We start from the raw sequence: 15,806 nt of genomic DNA, 5'->3' as shown, positions 1-15,806 counted from the left end.
GACCTCTGACTTGACCCCCCCCCCTTGTTTCAGAATGTCACTGTTGTGAAACTGGTGGGTCACTATGTCAATGGAGCCAACACGCTGGGCATGATTGTGTGTGCCTTTGTCTTTGGACTGATCCTGAAGAGGATGGGAGAAAGAGCCCAGATCATCGTGGACTTCATCGTCAGCATTAACCGGGTCACGAAATTCCTAGTCGACTTGATCATGTGGTGAAGTGAAACGGCACAATCCATACCATGTTGCAATATTCCACCTATTTACAGAACTTGAGTAAAGATCCCGCAGCGTAGTGTTTATGCTCCTTTTTTACTTTAAAAACAGGATATTTTCTTCTTCTGGCAGGGTTTTCTATTAGAACATAAAGTATATTTCCCCCTTCTACCCTTAGTTAACGTTAAATAAAAATCGAATACAAATAATGAGTTAGTGTTTCAGATAATTGTTGCATTTCGTACAATATTTCTTTTGGAGTAATATTGTAATAGTAATCACACTACTGTCCCAAATGTTGCACAAAACATTGAAGTTCCCCCTGCTTTTTTGTCCCTGTTTTTTCTCCAGCTACTTGCCATTTGGAGTGCTGTCCATAATTGCCGGCAATATTTTTGAGGTTTACGACTGGGAAACTGTGAACAAACTGACAGAGTTCATATTAGTGGTTATTATCGGGTACGCTCTCCTTTCCTCACGGGCACCAAAACACCAATAACGTGTTTGTTCGTTTGGTTTGCCAAACACACACAATCCATTGTTTTCATCGTAGGACTAAAAAACACCAAATGGGCCTTGAAGCCTTCTGCTAACTTCATGTCGTCGTTGTGTATTGAACTGTGTGTTTCAGACTCCTAATCCATGGATTCATAGCTCTACCGGCGCTGTATTTTGTGATTTTGAGATGTAACCCATGGCATCTCATTAAGGGCGTTTCCCCTGCCTTATTCACTGCAATCATCATCTCCTCCAGGTACGAGGATATTTGAGATTGTGCTTCTAGTTGTCTGAAGCTCGCTCTGTGTGTTCATCCCACCAGACGCTTTAAAAACAAATATTGTAACCCAATTAACATGAAAGGTATTTCACGTGTGTGATTGCTCACGAGAAAGCATGCACCGTGTCTCAAAAGCTCGGCCTCGCTGCCGGTCACTCTTCGATGCTGTGTGGACGAAAGCCAGATCGACCGGCGAATCGCCCGCTTCATGTTGCCCATCCTGACCACCGTCAACATGGACGGGTCGGCCCTCTATGAGGTGATCGCCGTAGTTTTCCTCGCCCAGCTCAACGACATCGATCTGAACTTCATCCAGCTAATTGAAATTGCGTAAGTCGCAGTTATTGTCTCTCTCTCTTCTGTCCTAGAATTAAAACAATAATAATAATAACAAATCATACGTCGTAGCGTTGGTCAGGAATATGGTCAGGTCTTAAATATGGCATTTTTAAGATTTAAAAAGTAGCGTTTTGTATTACTGTGTCTTCTGTGGAGTCATTCAACGAGCACTCGGTGCGTTTGCTCTGCAGCGTGTTATCGGCGATCTCCAGCCTCGGAGCAGCAGGGATCCCGGCGACAGGAGCCGTGACCACCCTCTTTGTTTTGGCGGCGGCCGGCTTACCCTCGAAGGACGCCTCCGTCTTCTTCGCCGTGGAATGGCTGCTGTGAGTTCAACAACGTGCACCGAAGTGAGTCAAACGGCGTCGCGCGGGTGCGTTTTCTGCTTTCATAGCGCACTGTGGTTTCCGTCTTTCAGAGACCGCTGCAACACGATGGTTAATGTGTTGTCGGACTGCATCGGCGTGGCGATTGTCCAGCACCTGTCCCAGAAGGAACTGGACAAAGTCGTGGAAGGAGGGCAGGAAAGCCCCAGGTGACGTTTTAACATTTCTTCAGGCTTCAGAATAAAAGTAGATAAGAGAACGGTTTCAAGACCAAAGTAAACCAGGCCCGTTGGACATGTGACGGCAGCAGCTGGAGACCGTCCAACATATGGACCTTTTACAGTTTGTCACACCATTGACGGCTGTGTTGTGTTTTGTCAAACTAGGACGCCTAGTAATGACGCTGAGGGACACGACACGCCAGGATAAGCAGGTCCATTTCAGACCCGAAGTCTGATGAGTTTCAACACACCAGAATGTGAACAAGGAACCAGAACAGGGTCTCCAGAGCCCCCCAAAAATGTGATGTAAAGTAGTGTAGTAGTGTTGTTGTAATGTAGTAATGTAATGTATTGGTTAATTATTGTAGTTGCCTTTTTAATATAATATAGTAATATTTTGGAATTGATATAATTGATCTGAATTTGATTTTATTTGCATTGATGTAAAATGTATGGATAATACAGGTGGTTGTGGAATTAAATATGTTTAACAATACTTTAAATCCTCTCTTGATTTTTATATAATTCTTAATAGTAAGTAATCCCAGGGAACACACACACACACACACACACACTCACACACAGTGTCACTGATGATGGAGGAACCACAGACAGGGATGACATTGAGCTGGTTGATTGGGCCACAGACGCTGATGCTTCTGAGGAGGCATTCGGTGTTCTTTCTGTGGGAAAGGTGGGGACAGTGATGTCCTGAAACTCCTCAGGTTCAGCATGACCTTTATCCGGTCTCTGATTCTTTAATTCATCAGGGCCTTCAGGTCATCTTGGTCCCACATGAAGATTCAATTCAATTCAGTTTATTTTGTATAGCCCAATATCACAAATTACTGTACACATACGACATCCCTGTCCCAGGACCTCACATCGGATCAGGAAAAACTCCCCAAAAACAACCTTTTACAGGGAAAAAAGGGAAGAAACCTTCAGGAGAGCAACAGAGGAGAATCCCTCTCCCCGGATGGACAGAAGCAATAGATGTCATGTGTACAGATGAACAGCATTACACAGTTACATAAACACATTACATGAATATGCCAATGTATGAATGGACCTCCACAATCCAGTAAACACAAGGTGGTAGAGAAGGGGGTCTCATCAGCAGGTCCATGGCAGGAAGCTGGCTCACCAGGCATCAGACACCTCCAGGTCCAATGGACCCTATGAGACGTGAAGTCACAACGACTCCGGGGAGGAAGCAGAGTTAATAATGGAGAGATGTAAATTCATCCATAAGGAGAGAGAGAAGAGGAGATAGGTGCTCAGTGTATCCTAAAACGGCCCCCAGCAGCCAATAAGCTTATAGCAGCATATCAAGGGGCTGGACCAGGGCAAACCTGAGTCAGCCCTAACTATAAGCACTATCAAACAGGAAAGTCTTAAGTCTATTCTTGAATGAGGTGACTGTGTCTGCCTCCCGGACTGAAAGTGGAAGCTGGTTCCATAAAAGAGGAGCTTGATAACTGAAGGCTCTTGCTCCCATCCTACGTTTTAGGACTCTAGGAACCACAAGTAGCCCCGCATTTAGTGAGCGCTCTCTAGTGGGGCAATATGGTACTACAAGCTCCTTAAGATATGATGGTGCATCACCAATCAAGGCTTTGTAGGTGAGGAGAAGAATTTGGGTCCCATCCTTTGTATCTACCTCCATCTCTGACCAAATTGGGGATCCAAGTTCATCCACAGGTAAGTCAGACATTTTTTGTTCTTTTTTCCTCTTTTGCAGGTGACACATTTATGTATCACACTTGACACCAATCCCTTACTTCCTGTTATCCACAGCCAATGATGGTTCGGCCTCCGACTCTTAGCAAACCACTGTCATCAATAATGGAGTCCAAGTAAACGAGTGTACATTGAGATTTATGATCCCTCTCATTCGAGATGCTTTTTATTTCCTCTTTGAAGAGGTTTTGTTGTACACTTCATAATTATGAGTATTGCTTAAAGGAGTTATTTCATCCTTGTTCTGGTTACATGGAAGTAAAGTTCCGGAGAAGGCTCTGGCTTTTCGGATGAGCCTGGCTGTTGCTTTCCAGCTGGAGAATCTTCCAAACCGATGGGAGCTGAGAAGTCCACTTTTAGCTGTTGAACCTCCATCAGTCTCTGGGTGCAGAAGGTCAAATAACTCTGGATGTGGGAACTCATCCTCAGGTCTTGTCAGAAAAGCTGGACCTGAACGTTCAGCAACAGACTGGTTAGTTTAACTTAGTTAACGACTTGACATGAATTAAATATCAGTAATCATCGGCTTAACGAAGAATCAGTCGGCCGTTCGTCGTTCACCCTAAGTGTCCGTGACGTCTGTGACCTCGCAGTTGAACTCTCGTAAATGTCGCCTGGCCGTCAATCATCGTGAGTCTCCCTGAGCTTGAACATGTCGATTGGTCAGTTTGCGGTTACTTTGTGGTTGCGGTATGAGCGCTGATTGGCCACCGAGCTTATTTCATGAGCACGACATCATTCCATGATTTACACTGATGAATCACACACAATCATGAGCAACGGATGAATCACAATGTTCATGTTGTTCAGCATTAACACAGCTCCCTCTTACCCGTATCTCCATATTTGAATGCCGCCCACTCACCTTTGTGTCACATTATTTATTTCCTGTTGGATAATTCAGATAAATGAAGCTTCGATAGGATGACTGTAATTATTAAGGTCGTCTGAGAGACAAGTTACCCAAGTGAATCATGTGCTGCCTCCCCTCTCTCCTACTTCGGATCCCCCTCTTTCCTCCCCTCTTTCTCCTACTTCGGATCCCCCTCTTTCCTCCCCTCTTTCTCCTACTGTGGATCCCCCTCTTTCCTCCCCTCTGTCCTACTGTGGATCCCCCTCTTTCCTCCCCTCTTTCTCCTACTGTGGATCCCCCTCTTTCCTCCCCTCTTTCTCCTACTGTGGATCCCCCTCTTTCCTCCCCTCTCTCTCCTACTGTTGATCCCCCTCTTTCCTCCCCTCTGTCCTACTGTGGATCCCCCTCTTTCCTCCCCTCTTTCTCCTACTGTGGATCCCCCTCTTTCCTCCCCTCTTTCTCCTACTGTGGATCCCCCTCTTTCCTCCCCTCTCTCTCCTACTGTGGATCCCCCTCTTTCTTCCCCTCTCTCTCCTGCTGTGGATCCCCCTCTTTCCTCCGCTCTCTCTCCTACTGTGGATCCCCCTCTTTCCTCCCCTCTCTCTCCTACTGTGGATCCCCCTCTTTCTTCCCCTCTCTCTCCTGCTGTGGATCCCCCTCTTTCCTCCGCTCTCTCTCCTACTGTGGATCCCCCTCTTTCTTCCCCTCTCTCTCCTACTGTGGATCCCCCTCTTTCCTCCGCTCTCTCTCCTGCTGTGGATCCCCCTCTTTCCTCCGCTCTCTCTCCTGCTGTGGATCCCCCTCTTTCCTCCCCTCTTTCTCCTACTGTGGATCCCCCTCTTTCCTCCCCTCTGTCCTACTGTGGATCCCCCTCTTTCCTCCCCTCTTTCTCCTACTGTGGATCCCCCTCTTTCCTCCCCTCTATCCTACTGTGGATCCCCCTCTTTCCTCCCCTCTCTCTCCTACTGTGGATCCCCCTCCTTCCTATATATTAAATATATATATATATATATATATATATATATATATATATATATATATATATATATATATATGTGTGTGTGTGTGTGTGTGTGTATTCACTGCCACCTTCCTGTGTTAGATTTAATGGTGGCTCATTAAGTTGATAGATAGAAGAACATCCATAATATAAATAACAACAAAATAATTCGGTACAACGTTGCACTAAAAGTCTATCCCAACAGGAAAAAGAAAAAGAGGCATATAATAATGATAAAGAATACATACTATCGAAATTAAATACAACCCTATTGCAATAAAGTGGCATTTTTGCATATGAATAAAACATTTAGCAAGTAATGTGAAAAGAATTCAGAGTAATTGTGTAGATTCGACACATCTCAAGCTAAAAATAACTGCTTTCAAGGAAAATAAAGTGTCTTAATTCATTCCATGTGCAGCATCCTTAAAAGCTATGATTGACACTTCCTCAACCTTGCCAGGAACTCTATTTATAGAAGGTCTATTGTTAAAGAGACTTTCCTCTTCTATATTTCCGTTGGTACAAGAGTAAACACACTCACGCTCTCTTGATTGGGATTTATTAGTGCTCATTTCTCCCCCCTTTGGTTGTCATGCCGCCTCTTGTGACCCCCATCTGAGCCCACAACCCTGTCAATGGAACCTGCAGCCACGCCGGAGGAAACCCCACCTCCACCTTGTCATAATGAGACCTACATTCTCTCACCCTCCCGGGACGAGGGGGCCAGTGTGGGTCACCTCCCGCGAGGCTCGGCATAATTGGGTAGTTTAAACAATGCAGTGGGAATAAGACTCACCGAAAGGCCTCCACCCATATTTAGCCGCTCCGCACACGCCATTGTGTGATTGCACTGGGAGAGAAGATGGCTGTTCTTTATCTCATTTTCTCGCCCGTCTCATATCTGGGTTGGAGGCGGGCTGTTATTGGAACGGCCACATGTGGGCACCCGGGAGAAGGTGGACTTTAATGGACAGCTGGGGGGTTCCAACATGACAGCCTGTGGGTTGATCTGGATCGCTGAGACTAGGGCTGTGTTGGACTAAAAGGGTGAAAGGCTCTAATGTGAGGGAGAGGAGATGGACTGCCCGGCCCGAGCCTGTGTCAGATGGAAGCCTGCGTGTTTACAGATACTGGTCACTAACAGCAAAATTAGCTTGTGAGCCACTCAGTTTGAAGATCTAGTGTGAAAGATGTGCGTATGCTTCATATGTCCTCCAAACAAGCAAATAGTGCACAGAAGATGATGAGCACCTCTGTACTAGAGTTGACTTTTTTTTTTAAAACTCAGAGTAGAAAAGCACCTGTAGCGTAATTCTTTTTCTCAATGTGACTTTTGCTGCAGACCTGGAGCGATATGAGTTCACCAACCGTCTCTCATATTGCTTCTTCCTTGTCCGATACGCGGGTCCACGGACATGAGAGGGTGTCACACGCGGTGCAGATTGTTAAGCCCTCTGAAGCAAATGTGTGATTTGTGATATTGGGCAAAACAAATATTAATTAATTGAAAAACAGTTTTTATTATTTGAATTGGAGGATTGGAGGACATTTGTGCAAGAGTTGCACAAATGTCCTCCAATCCTTTTGGAATTTGGTCTCCGGAGGAGGAATTTGATTGCTTCTGCAGAGCAGCTGGTGTGTGTGGAAGGTTGTCCACACACACACACACACACACACACACACACTCACACACACACTCACACAAGCTGTGAGTTGATTTCCTAAAATGTGTACTGCCGCTGTTCGTTTGTTATCTGTTTATGTCCCACGGGCATCGTATTCATTCTGCCTCTCTAAAGCACTTGAAACTAAGTTTGGATCGCATGTTCACTTGTCACCAGTGGAGAGAGGGACGACGCTTGTCTTAAAGTTTGACATTTTGGGAGAAAGGGCCTATTTGCTAGCCGACTCTGTCCAAACATTATAATAATAAAATCCCAAAGAATCAGCAGCCTAACGTAGTGAGCTAATTCACCTATTTCTCGACGACTATTCCTTTAAGCTCGAGAAAGTTCAGTGTTGTTTTGTTTATTTATTCAAATTGAACAGGCAAATGTTATGTCGTCCACTCCACTGCTGCGGCGTGTTGACGCTTTCTCCAGCTGCAGCATAAACACGGCTCCAGACGACATCGGCGACTCTTAAACCTCAATTGGGCCGCCGCCGGCTTCGCCTTTTTGTTTTCCAAACAAACGTCAGTCAGAGTTGAGTTTGTGTGTTTTTCTTCCTCCTCTGCGGTGAAAAAAAACAAAACTCAAAACCTTTTCATGGCTTGTGACGTGCATAGCGAGAGGTGGAGTGAGGAGAATCCTCGCCGCTCGCCGGGGTCACGGGAGGCCCGCTGCTTTCGGAGGGTGTCGGGTGCTGACAACCACAAACCCACCGCGAGTCCCTGTTGTGTGTCTCTGGGCCGCTGAGCCGGCTGCCCACGACAGGCCAACCTACCAACCTACCAACCTACCAACCTACCAACCTACCAACCTATCAACCTACCTACCAACCTACCAACCTACCAACCTATCAACCTACCAACCTATCAACCTACCTACCAACCTACCAACCTACCCCGCCTGGGCCTGTCTCTGCCTCACCTTGCTCTTCTTCATCAAGCCAGAGTCTGTTCTCTCTTTCTCTCTCTCTCTCTCTCTCTCTCTCCCTCCCCTCTTTTCATCCCTCGTCTGTGCTTTGTCCTCTTTCACCAGCTCTTCTGTTAAATACATACATAACTGATCAAATCCGTAACATTATATAGGCTACTTTATACATCGTTTCAACTACAATTCAGAGGCACAATATTGTACTTTTTACTGCACGACGTTCATCTTAGAATTGACCCTTCGCTAAGTGCCGCCCCTCGAGCGCAGGCTGGCCAATCAGAACCTAGCATTCAATCATTTCAGATTTCCTTCATTTTCAGGTTGGTTTCGTGGATTTGGAGCTCGTCATGGTGGAACGTTGTGTAATAATAACACTCGGGGATACGCGTTTATGAAACGATATGTTTCTACTAGTGGAACGAGCATTAGCAGAGTACATTAGCACATCATTAACTTCTATGCTGTGCAAACTAAAGGTATACTTTTCATTTCCAGGTGATCCGGCGGTTAGCTTTTACACTTATCTGTAGGCTTTAGCTTCTATCTTTATCTTTTTATCTGTTTTCACTGCTGAATCAGGTTGACATCTTGGAAATGTCCTTCAAACACATTGTGTGGACATTTATATCTGCTTCTCTTTGAAAGAGAGAAAGTTGTTACTTTGCACATTTTGCAAATACTTTTTTTTATTTTTGTCTAGTCCTTAAAGCTCTATTTGCGTCTTCTTCTAGTGCTGCAAAGCCAGTGTTTTAGGATAATTTCAACCTGATTTCAGTGCAAATCAACTTTTTAGGACTCAACTACAGACATAAATGTCTTCATGCTCATGGTTAAACAGCTTAACACATAATAAAGTAGTTCAAATCAGTTAAACTACTTCCATATTAATGCATCAGCTCATATATTCCTATAAAAGATCAGTACTTTTACTATAGGATTTAGAATGCAGGACTTTCTCTTACTACTTACTAAAGTAAGGGGTCTGAATGCTTCCTCTGCTGTGTCTGTATATACATGAGGTCTCCTCCTGCAGGGATAGAGCTGGTTCCACTGAGCCCCTCCTCTTACCCCCCTACCCCACTTACCCCCGCCCCCCCCCCCCCCCCCCCCCCCCCCCACACACACACACACACACACACACACTGGGGTTTATTAAGATGATCGATGCGGCTGAGAGACCGGGAGAGGTGGCGGCTAATAAGGAACAGAGAGGACGTTCTGCAAGGTCGTAGCTGTTACGCCGCTGGGATTTAAAGCCCCACACACATGAAACACTGTAGTTATAGTGCACACTGTGCATCTCTCAATATAATCACAATTAATAATCCGTGCACGTCGTCATCGTCGACCTATCCTGCGTTTCAAAGAAAAGATCAACCACGTGCTCACATGCAGCCGGATTAAGTATACCACTCACTGCCGGCGCCCACTAATCTTAGCTTGGGTGTTCTCGGTTTAAATGGGAAGGTCAGACACGTGTGTGCAGGTGTAAACAGATGCAAGCTGGAATATGTATAATAATATGAACGCTGACAAAATGTCACAGCGTGCCGCAACTCACTTGTTCCACATCCCCTCGCCCCGGATTCAGGTCACACTTTGATGCACAGCAATGTGCCGCAGCGGTCCACTTGTACCTCCATCATTAGCTCGTAGCCCTGCTGCCCGGCGTCGTCTTCCTGAGGGTTCACTGGACTAGAACTCGCCGGGCCTGAATGTGGACGGTTGAGTGGAGTCACGGCCGGGAAAGATGATATTTTAATTCCCTCGTTTGTACAGAGCCCTCCTGGCTTGGTGTCCTTTCCCACCAAATGACCTTGACAGACAAAGACGCCTCAGCATATAATGAATAGGAGCTGGTTAATAGTTAATGACTTATTATTACTTGATCTCGGAGCAGCAGAGTGTATGTGTGTAAGTGTGTGTGTGTGTGTAAGTGTAAGTGTAAGTGTATGTAGGTGTCAAAAATAACACAATTTGGTTTTTGCAGGAAAAGGGTTCCTTTTTGTTTACAGATGACCAAAGGAAAAGGTTTCAAATTATCGTTCCTTTAATAGCTGAAATTTGTTGGAAATTTCAATGTCAGCAGGAATGACTCTGGAAAACAAATCATTAACGAACGCTGAATGATGGTTTCTTTGGGATTTCCCTTTTTCCAAATTGTCACCTTTTGCTGCTGAGCGTGCAGAGAGAGAGAGAGAGAGAGAGAGAGAGAGAGAGAGAGAGAGAGAGAGAGAGAGAGAGAGAGAGAGAGAGAGAGAGAGAGAGAGAGAGAGAGAGAGAGAGAGAGAGAGAGAGAGAGAGAGAGAGAGAGAGAGAGAGAGAGAGAGAGAGAGAGAGAGAGAGAGAGAGAGAGAGAGAGAGAGAGAGAGAGAGAGAGAGAGAGAGAGAGAGAGAGAGAGAGAGAGAGAGAGAAAATGTACTCACACTGCAGCAAACAGCTTTGTGGCTATCTGTCAGAAGCAGCTGGTTCGTCACTGAATGTAAGAGTCGGCTGTCTCAGCCACCTGCGTGAGAGGCCGCACATAAATCGGACAAATGTTTCCATCACACATGCTGTGGTGGAGTCCAGGGATAAGTAGTGCAGACGGGGAACTTCCTCTCGACGCATCTTTTACAGGCGGAACTTCCTTTTAACACGTCTTTCAAGTGATCCATCGCCGCTTGACTTACTTTATCATTATCACATCCAATGGGCTCCGGGCCTGTTTTCAGCCAGCGCTAAATATGGAGCATTTATGCCTGATTACGTAGGTGGCCTCGAGTCAAGAATATGACAACCTCACATCAATAGCTGGGCTTCATCTGAGGACCAATCATGTAATGAAACTCTTCTCCTCTCCAATATCAAGTGCTGGTTGAAGATAAATGGAACTACAGAACACGTATTTCTAGGTATTTTCTTAGGTAAACAGCCAGAAGGCACCAAAGCTGAAAGTGTGTGAGCCCCGGCTTCTATCATGCCAGCTTATAGTTTGCATGCGGTGTCCCTTCCTGCTCGCCGTCATTTGTTAAGCAAATATTGTGCATGTAACCTTCAACTAATGTCCTTCAGCCCAGTCGCAGTGATGACATAAAACAAGTTTGTTGCTATGATATGGAAAATCCCCAGAAGTAAAAGCGAGTACTTGCTCTGGATGAAAGGACGGTTCAAGTACGTAGAGGGAGAGGATGGACCGTGTTGTTCTTCAGCGTTCCTAGATTGTGGAGCTTGTTCTTTTTGGGTAACTGTCCCGCCCCTCAAAAATAAATAGAAAATGAACACACACAGCACTCACAGCTCAGCGCCTCGTTTGCTTTGCTGGTGTGTGTGTATAATAGTGTGTGTATATACTGCTGTTTCAAAGAAGTACAAAAGAGAGAACAAGTACACATGGCAGGTGTGTGCCGTCCAGCCTGCAGTCGGCTTATCCATCGCGCTTAAAACAATGGCCAGTTGACCCCGAGGAGACTTCAAAGGGTCCCAATGTGGGTCAAACCTCAGAAACACTGGATCGCACACAGCGTCCTCACTGACACACTCATTCACATCAACACAACGGACCAGTACAAACAGTACAAATGGGAAAAATAAATAAATGCAACTATTTGTTTCCTGAGCTCATTTATTGTGAGATGTGGTCATATTCGCTCTCATGCATATTTGCATGAAACAAAGCCGTATTAGCAGCAACAAACATTAGATTTCAAGGCCTAAACAAAACTCCGGGTCGACCGGCTGGTCATCAGAAACTAACAACTGTTGTCGGGTGAAGATGGTGGCAGTCTACTGCATTAAATTGCCTCAGATTAATGCTCAATGCATGTATACTCGGCTCATTTGGACTGTACTTGTACAAATAATTATACACTTCTTTCAACTTGTACAACTATACCGTTTGATGTGCAAAGGGAACGGGAGGCCCACTCTACGGGCGGGACGGGACGAGCGTTTGGCCGTCCTCGTCCCGTCCCGCCTCGTGTCGCTCTGTGCTGTACTTTTACTGTACTGAGCTTTGCATCTAGGCCATGTAGGCAGGCTGCCTTCTGCCGCATGTGTCTGAAACCGAGCTCTGAGCCTGGAACGGAGCAGTATAATCAGGGCGGCGTTTTATTTAGAGACTGTAACGTGGGCAGCAGCGATTCTCAGGGGCTTCGACGCTTCACAGCACAGCTCTCATAGAGGTGATCAGACCTCCTACTAACTTTTAACACCTCAGCTCTTTTCTCCCCCAACTTCGTATCTGGTGCAATGTGGAGCCGGACAGCCGCTTCCCTGCAGAGGGCGTGATGGTTTCCACGCAGCATCACGAGTGTGGCGGGAGACAGAGGGAGACAGAGTGGGCATCTGTTTTGCATAAGAGTCCATTTGTCACGTGTGTGTGTGTGTGTGTGTGTGTGTGTGTGTGTGTGTGTGTGTGTGTGTGTGTGTGAGCATGCATGCGCCCAAGGTCAATGACTTTGTGTCATTAGCACTGTAAACATGTGGGTGGACAAGTGCGCGTCACGTGCACAGTGGCTGCGTGCGTTTGCTGATTCGTTTGTGCCTGTGAAAACATAAGAGGGAGGTTCATTAATCATACTGCGTGAGTAGCTTTTAATGTGAGTGTGACCATTTTATGGAGCGAGCCGCTCCGTCAGCCTCTTTGTGAGCTGCGTCAGTAGCTTGACGAGCAACCACGATGATTATGATAGTAGCGTGAGCACAATGGCTGCTTCCACATTCTTTAACTACAGAGAGACGGCCCGCCAAAGTCTGTTTTGTCCTAACCGCCGGAAGAATATTCCTCAAACTCCTCGAGGCTCTGCTCTACTGACTCTAGACCGGCTGTGAGAGAGAAAGTGGCTCACAGCTTCCGGCAGCGTCAGCTTCACAACGTCGCTCGCACGGACTTCGCTTGACCCACTTCAAATAAAGAAACACCGAAATCTGTCATGTGAAATAATCAAATGTGTTCAAGTCGGATCATATCTCGTCTGAGAAGACTATTGAGAGGTGTTTTAAGTTCATGTCAGGCAAGGTAAGGCCGGCTTTATTCATAGAGCCCATTTCGTTAGAGAGACTCGATGTGCTTTACATTTAAAGCAAACAGTGTGTCGTGTGTCGCTCCACAAGACACTTACGCAAATAGCTTCGGGTCCGACGTGTTTACGTGTCGGAAAGAGTTTGCGCAGCGTCGCACATCCGCAGAGCTGTTGACCGCACAGGTATAGAACAGACGGGCAGTAGGAGGATAAGAAAGGGAAAGTGTGCTTCCACCAAAGTGCTGGTAAGATTGAGCTGGAGAGGGGAAAGAATATATAAAACAAACTATGATTACACAACGTTTCACATTGTTATAGTGTTGCATAAGAGGGCCTACGCCTCGTTGAAACACCACTGTAAACAAGCAACGGCACTGTAAAGCTTCACCGCAGTGGACATATCAACTCAATGGAACTGAGAACGTGAGGTGGAGAGCTTTTTCATGCTTCAGAGGTTCCTCTCTTCAACAGTTTACGAGGGTGAACCTGCCTCAGACACCAGACGACTGTCAGGTCCGCTGAGGTGTCATTTCTCCCCTAATGAGGCACGCCGCTGCTCCCTGAGCTACTTCCCATCTGGAGGTATCAACCTGCTGGCGCTCTGCTTGTTAAGAATGTCATCAGCGACGCGTAGTACCACGCCGCTCTGATTTTACTGTAGCGCAGCGAGGATTATTCTGCGCATCACCGCATTGTCTTCTGATCTACGTGATCTAATACACAAGACCGCGTTTGGACCTGAGGAGTTGGCGTCAGTAGAGGCCGCCAGCCGTGTCCCACAATAACCATGACTACAATAATGCTCTGCTGTGTTTTATTGCTGATGTCCATCCTCTCTTCTCCAGGGCTCCTGTGACAATAGCAAAAGGCTTGAGTTCAGTGTTCAGTACCGACAATGGAAGAAAACGCACGCTTCTGTTTGTGCTGTCGTTTTGAAGATATGCATTAGCATGTCTATTAAATACATATTTTCTTTCCATGATGTGTTGAGGTGCCTTCGCTATTTACATTTCACTGAGCCGTCCTTTTGGTTCCTGTGTTTTTGCACATTTTCTTTCTCTGTCCTTCCAGTCCAGGCTCTTACAGGAAACCTTTTCTGTGTGTGTGTGTGTGTGTGTGTGTGTGTGTGTGTGTGTGTGTGTGTGTGTGTGTGTGTGTGTGTGTGTGTGTGTGTGTGTGTGTGTGTGTGTGTGTGCACGTCAACTTTCAAGTGTCTTTTTCATGGTACCAGATCCTCAACAGCTTCGACAGGAAATGTTTTGTCCTACTTAAAGTCTCCTCCACTCAAAAATATGTTTTACTTATTCCTCATTCACTTGGATGTTTTATCTGTATATGTTTGACAGGAAGTCAACGTTTTCACTTCTACTGAGGGAGAACGTTTTCTCTGCACTGAGATTAACATACAGGGACTGGAATTTAATTTATTGTAACGCTAATGTAGTTTTTATGGTAAAAAGTAACTTTGATGATGCTGAAGACCCTTCATGGTCCAATGTGCAACAGACACCTTGTGCACACACAAATTCATAGATTCCTGATTCATCAATGAGGCAGGAAGAGTAAATGAAACATTCTGTGAAAGAAAACACATAATACACAAACTATTATTCAAAATCAGAGTACGTTTACGTGCTCATTTAAAGCATGTCTTGCACACAGTGTACAGTCTCTAAGAATAAGACGGAGTCCACCTGCATGAAACGTATAGATGCCTTTGGGGTTTGTCCTTCAGTGCCCAAAACCCACGGAGCAGGACGAGATATTCAGCTAAATATTCAACCATGGTGTTGAACATCTTTTATGTAACACCCAGCCACACTGTTTGTACTGCAACACAACAAACTCTGAAAAACACCGTCACGCCTCTCTCCACTGTTGTCCTCCGGCAGCAAGTCACATGACACGATGAGAAACGATTTATTTCCCCTTAACAATGGTGTCAGTGGCAAAAAAAAAACAAGAACTTGTGGACTTTACAGACCTGCAGCGTTCTCCCTCATTACTGGAGCAATTTCAAAAACTGATGTTACAATTAGTCAGTTGGGGAAAATTCTCTAACATGGCTGGTAGCTATAGCTGTCAGATAAAGAACAAAAAGTGCAATATTTCTTCAGATCTGAGCATACAGGTGCCTCAAAGTTGTGATTAGGCACTGAGTTACTTTCCAGCATAACCATAACTCAAAACAAGTCAGACTACTAGCAGTGGGTACCCTCCTGGCAATGACAATCAGGACTCCCAATTTTGGCAAGTGTAGCCAACCCAAATGTTAGTGGAGGATGTTTTGGATGGTTTGATTTGATGGAAAACCGCTGTGTATTTTGGCGTGACAGAGAACAAGATAGATGGAGAGGCACGAGGTGAGCTGGAGAACCAAAATGTAGCCCCCCCGTCATCGTAGCTCAGAAGCTCCAGCTCAGCTCACAGCTTGTGAAGCTGGACTGTCGGCTCATCTTGTCCCACCCACAGACAAGATGCAGCCTCTCACTGTTCTCCTGGCTTGTGTGTGTGTGTGTGTGTGTGTGTGTGTGTGTGTTTATGTTCCTTCTCACATCCCATTTGTGAATTTATTTATATAACTGGTGGCTGCATAAATGAATCACGATTGTCCGATAACGGTAAAATGAAAGCTCGAGTCTCCGGAGCGGCGAGCGAGGGCCGTACTCGTCAGTGGTCTTTATTTGAGCGACCTCCTACAGGGGGAAAAGTCACGGGGAGAGCTC

The 15,806-nt window shown here is 45.8% G+C and overlaps 1 protein-coding gene across 1 annotated transcript in view; it reads left to right on the top strand.

Annotated features, from left to right (window-relative positions):
• Nucleotides 1-2,381, top strand: part of LOC117742268 (excitatory amino acid transporter 3-like) — a 3,419-nt gene extending 1,038 nt beyond the window's left edge. Inside the window, exons 5-11 of the mRNA XM_034549377.1 lie at nucleotides 34-215; nucleotides 568-675; nucleotides 848-970; nucleotides 1,130-1,324; nucleotides 1,525-1,659; nucleotides 1,752-1,868; nucleotides 2,046-2,381. Coding sequence (XP_034405268.1) covers nucleotides 34-215; nucleotides 568-675; nucleotides 848-970; nucleotides 1,130-1,324; nucleotides 1,525-1,659; nucleotides 1,752-1,868; nucleotides 2,046-2,088 — 903 coding nt within the window. The 3' untranslated portion in view covers nucleotides 2,089-2,381. The remainder of the gene's footprint in view (nucleotides 1-33; nucleotides 216-567; nucleotides 676-847; nucleotides 971-1,129; nucleotides 1,325-1,524; nucleotides 1,660-1,751; nucleotides 1,869-2,045) is intronic.
• The last annotated feature ends 13,425 nt before the right edge of the window (nucleotides 2,382-15,806 follow it).

This window comes from Cyclopterus lumpus, chromosome 14 (assembly GCF_009769545.1).
Source record: "Cyclopterus lumpus isolate fCycLum1 chromosome 14, fCycLum1.pri, whole genome shotgun sequence".
In the NCBI taxonomy this organism is placed as follows: Eukaryota; Metazoa; Chordata; class Actinopteri; order Perciformes; family Cyclopteridae; genus Cyclopterus; species Cyclopterus lumpus.
This window is presented reverse-complemented; position numbering and strand designations above follow the sequence as displayed.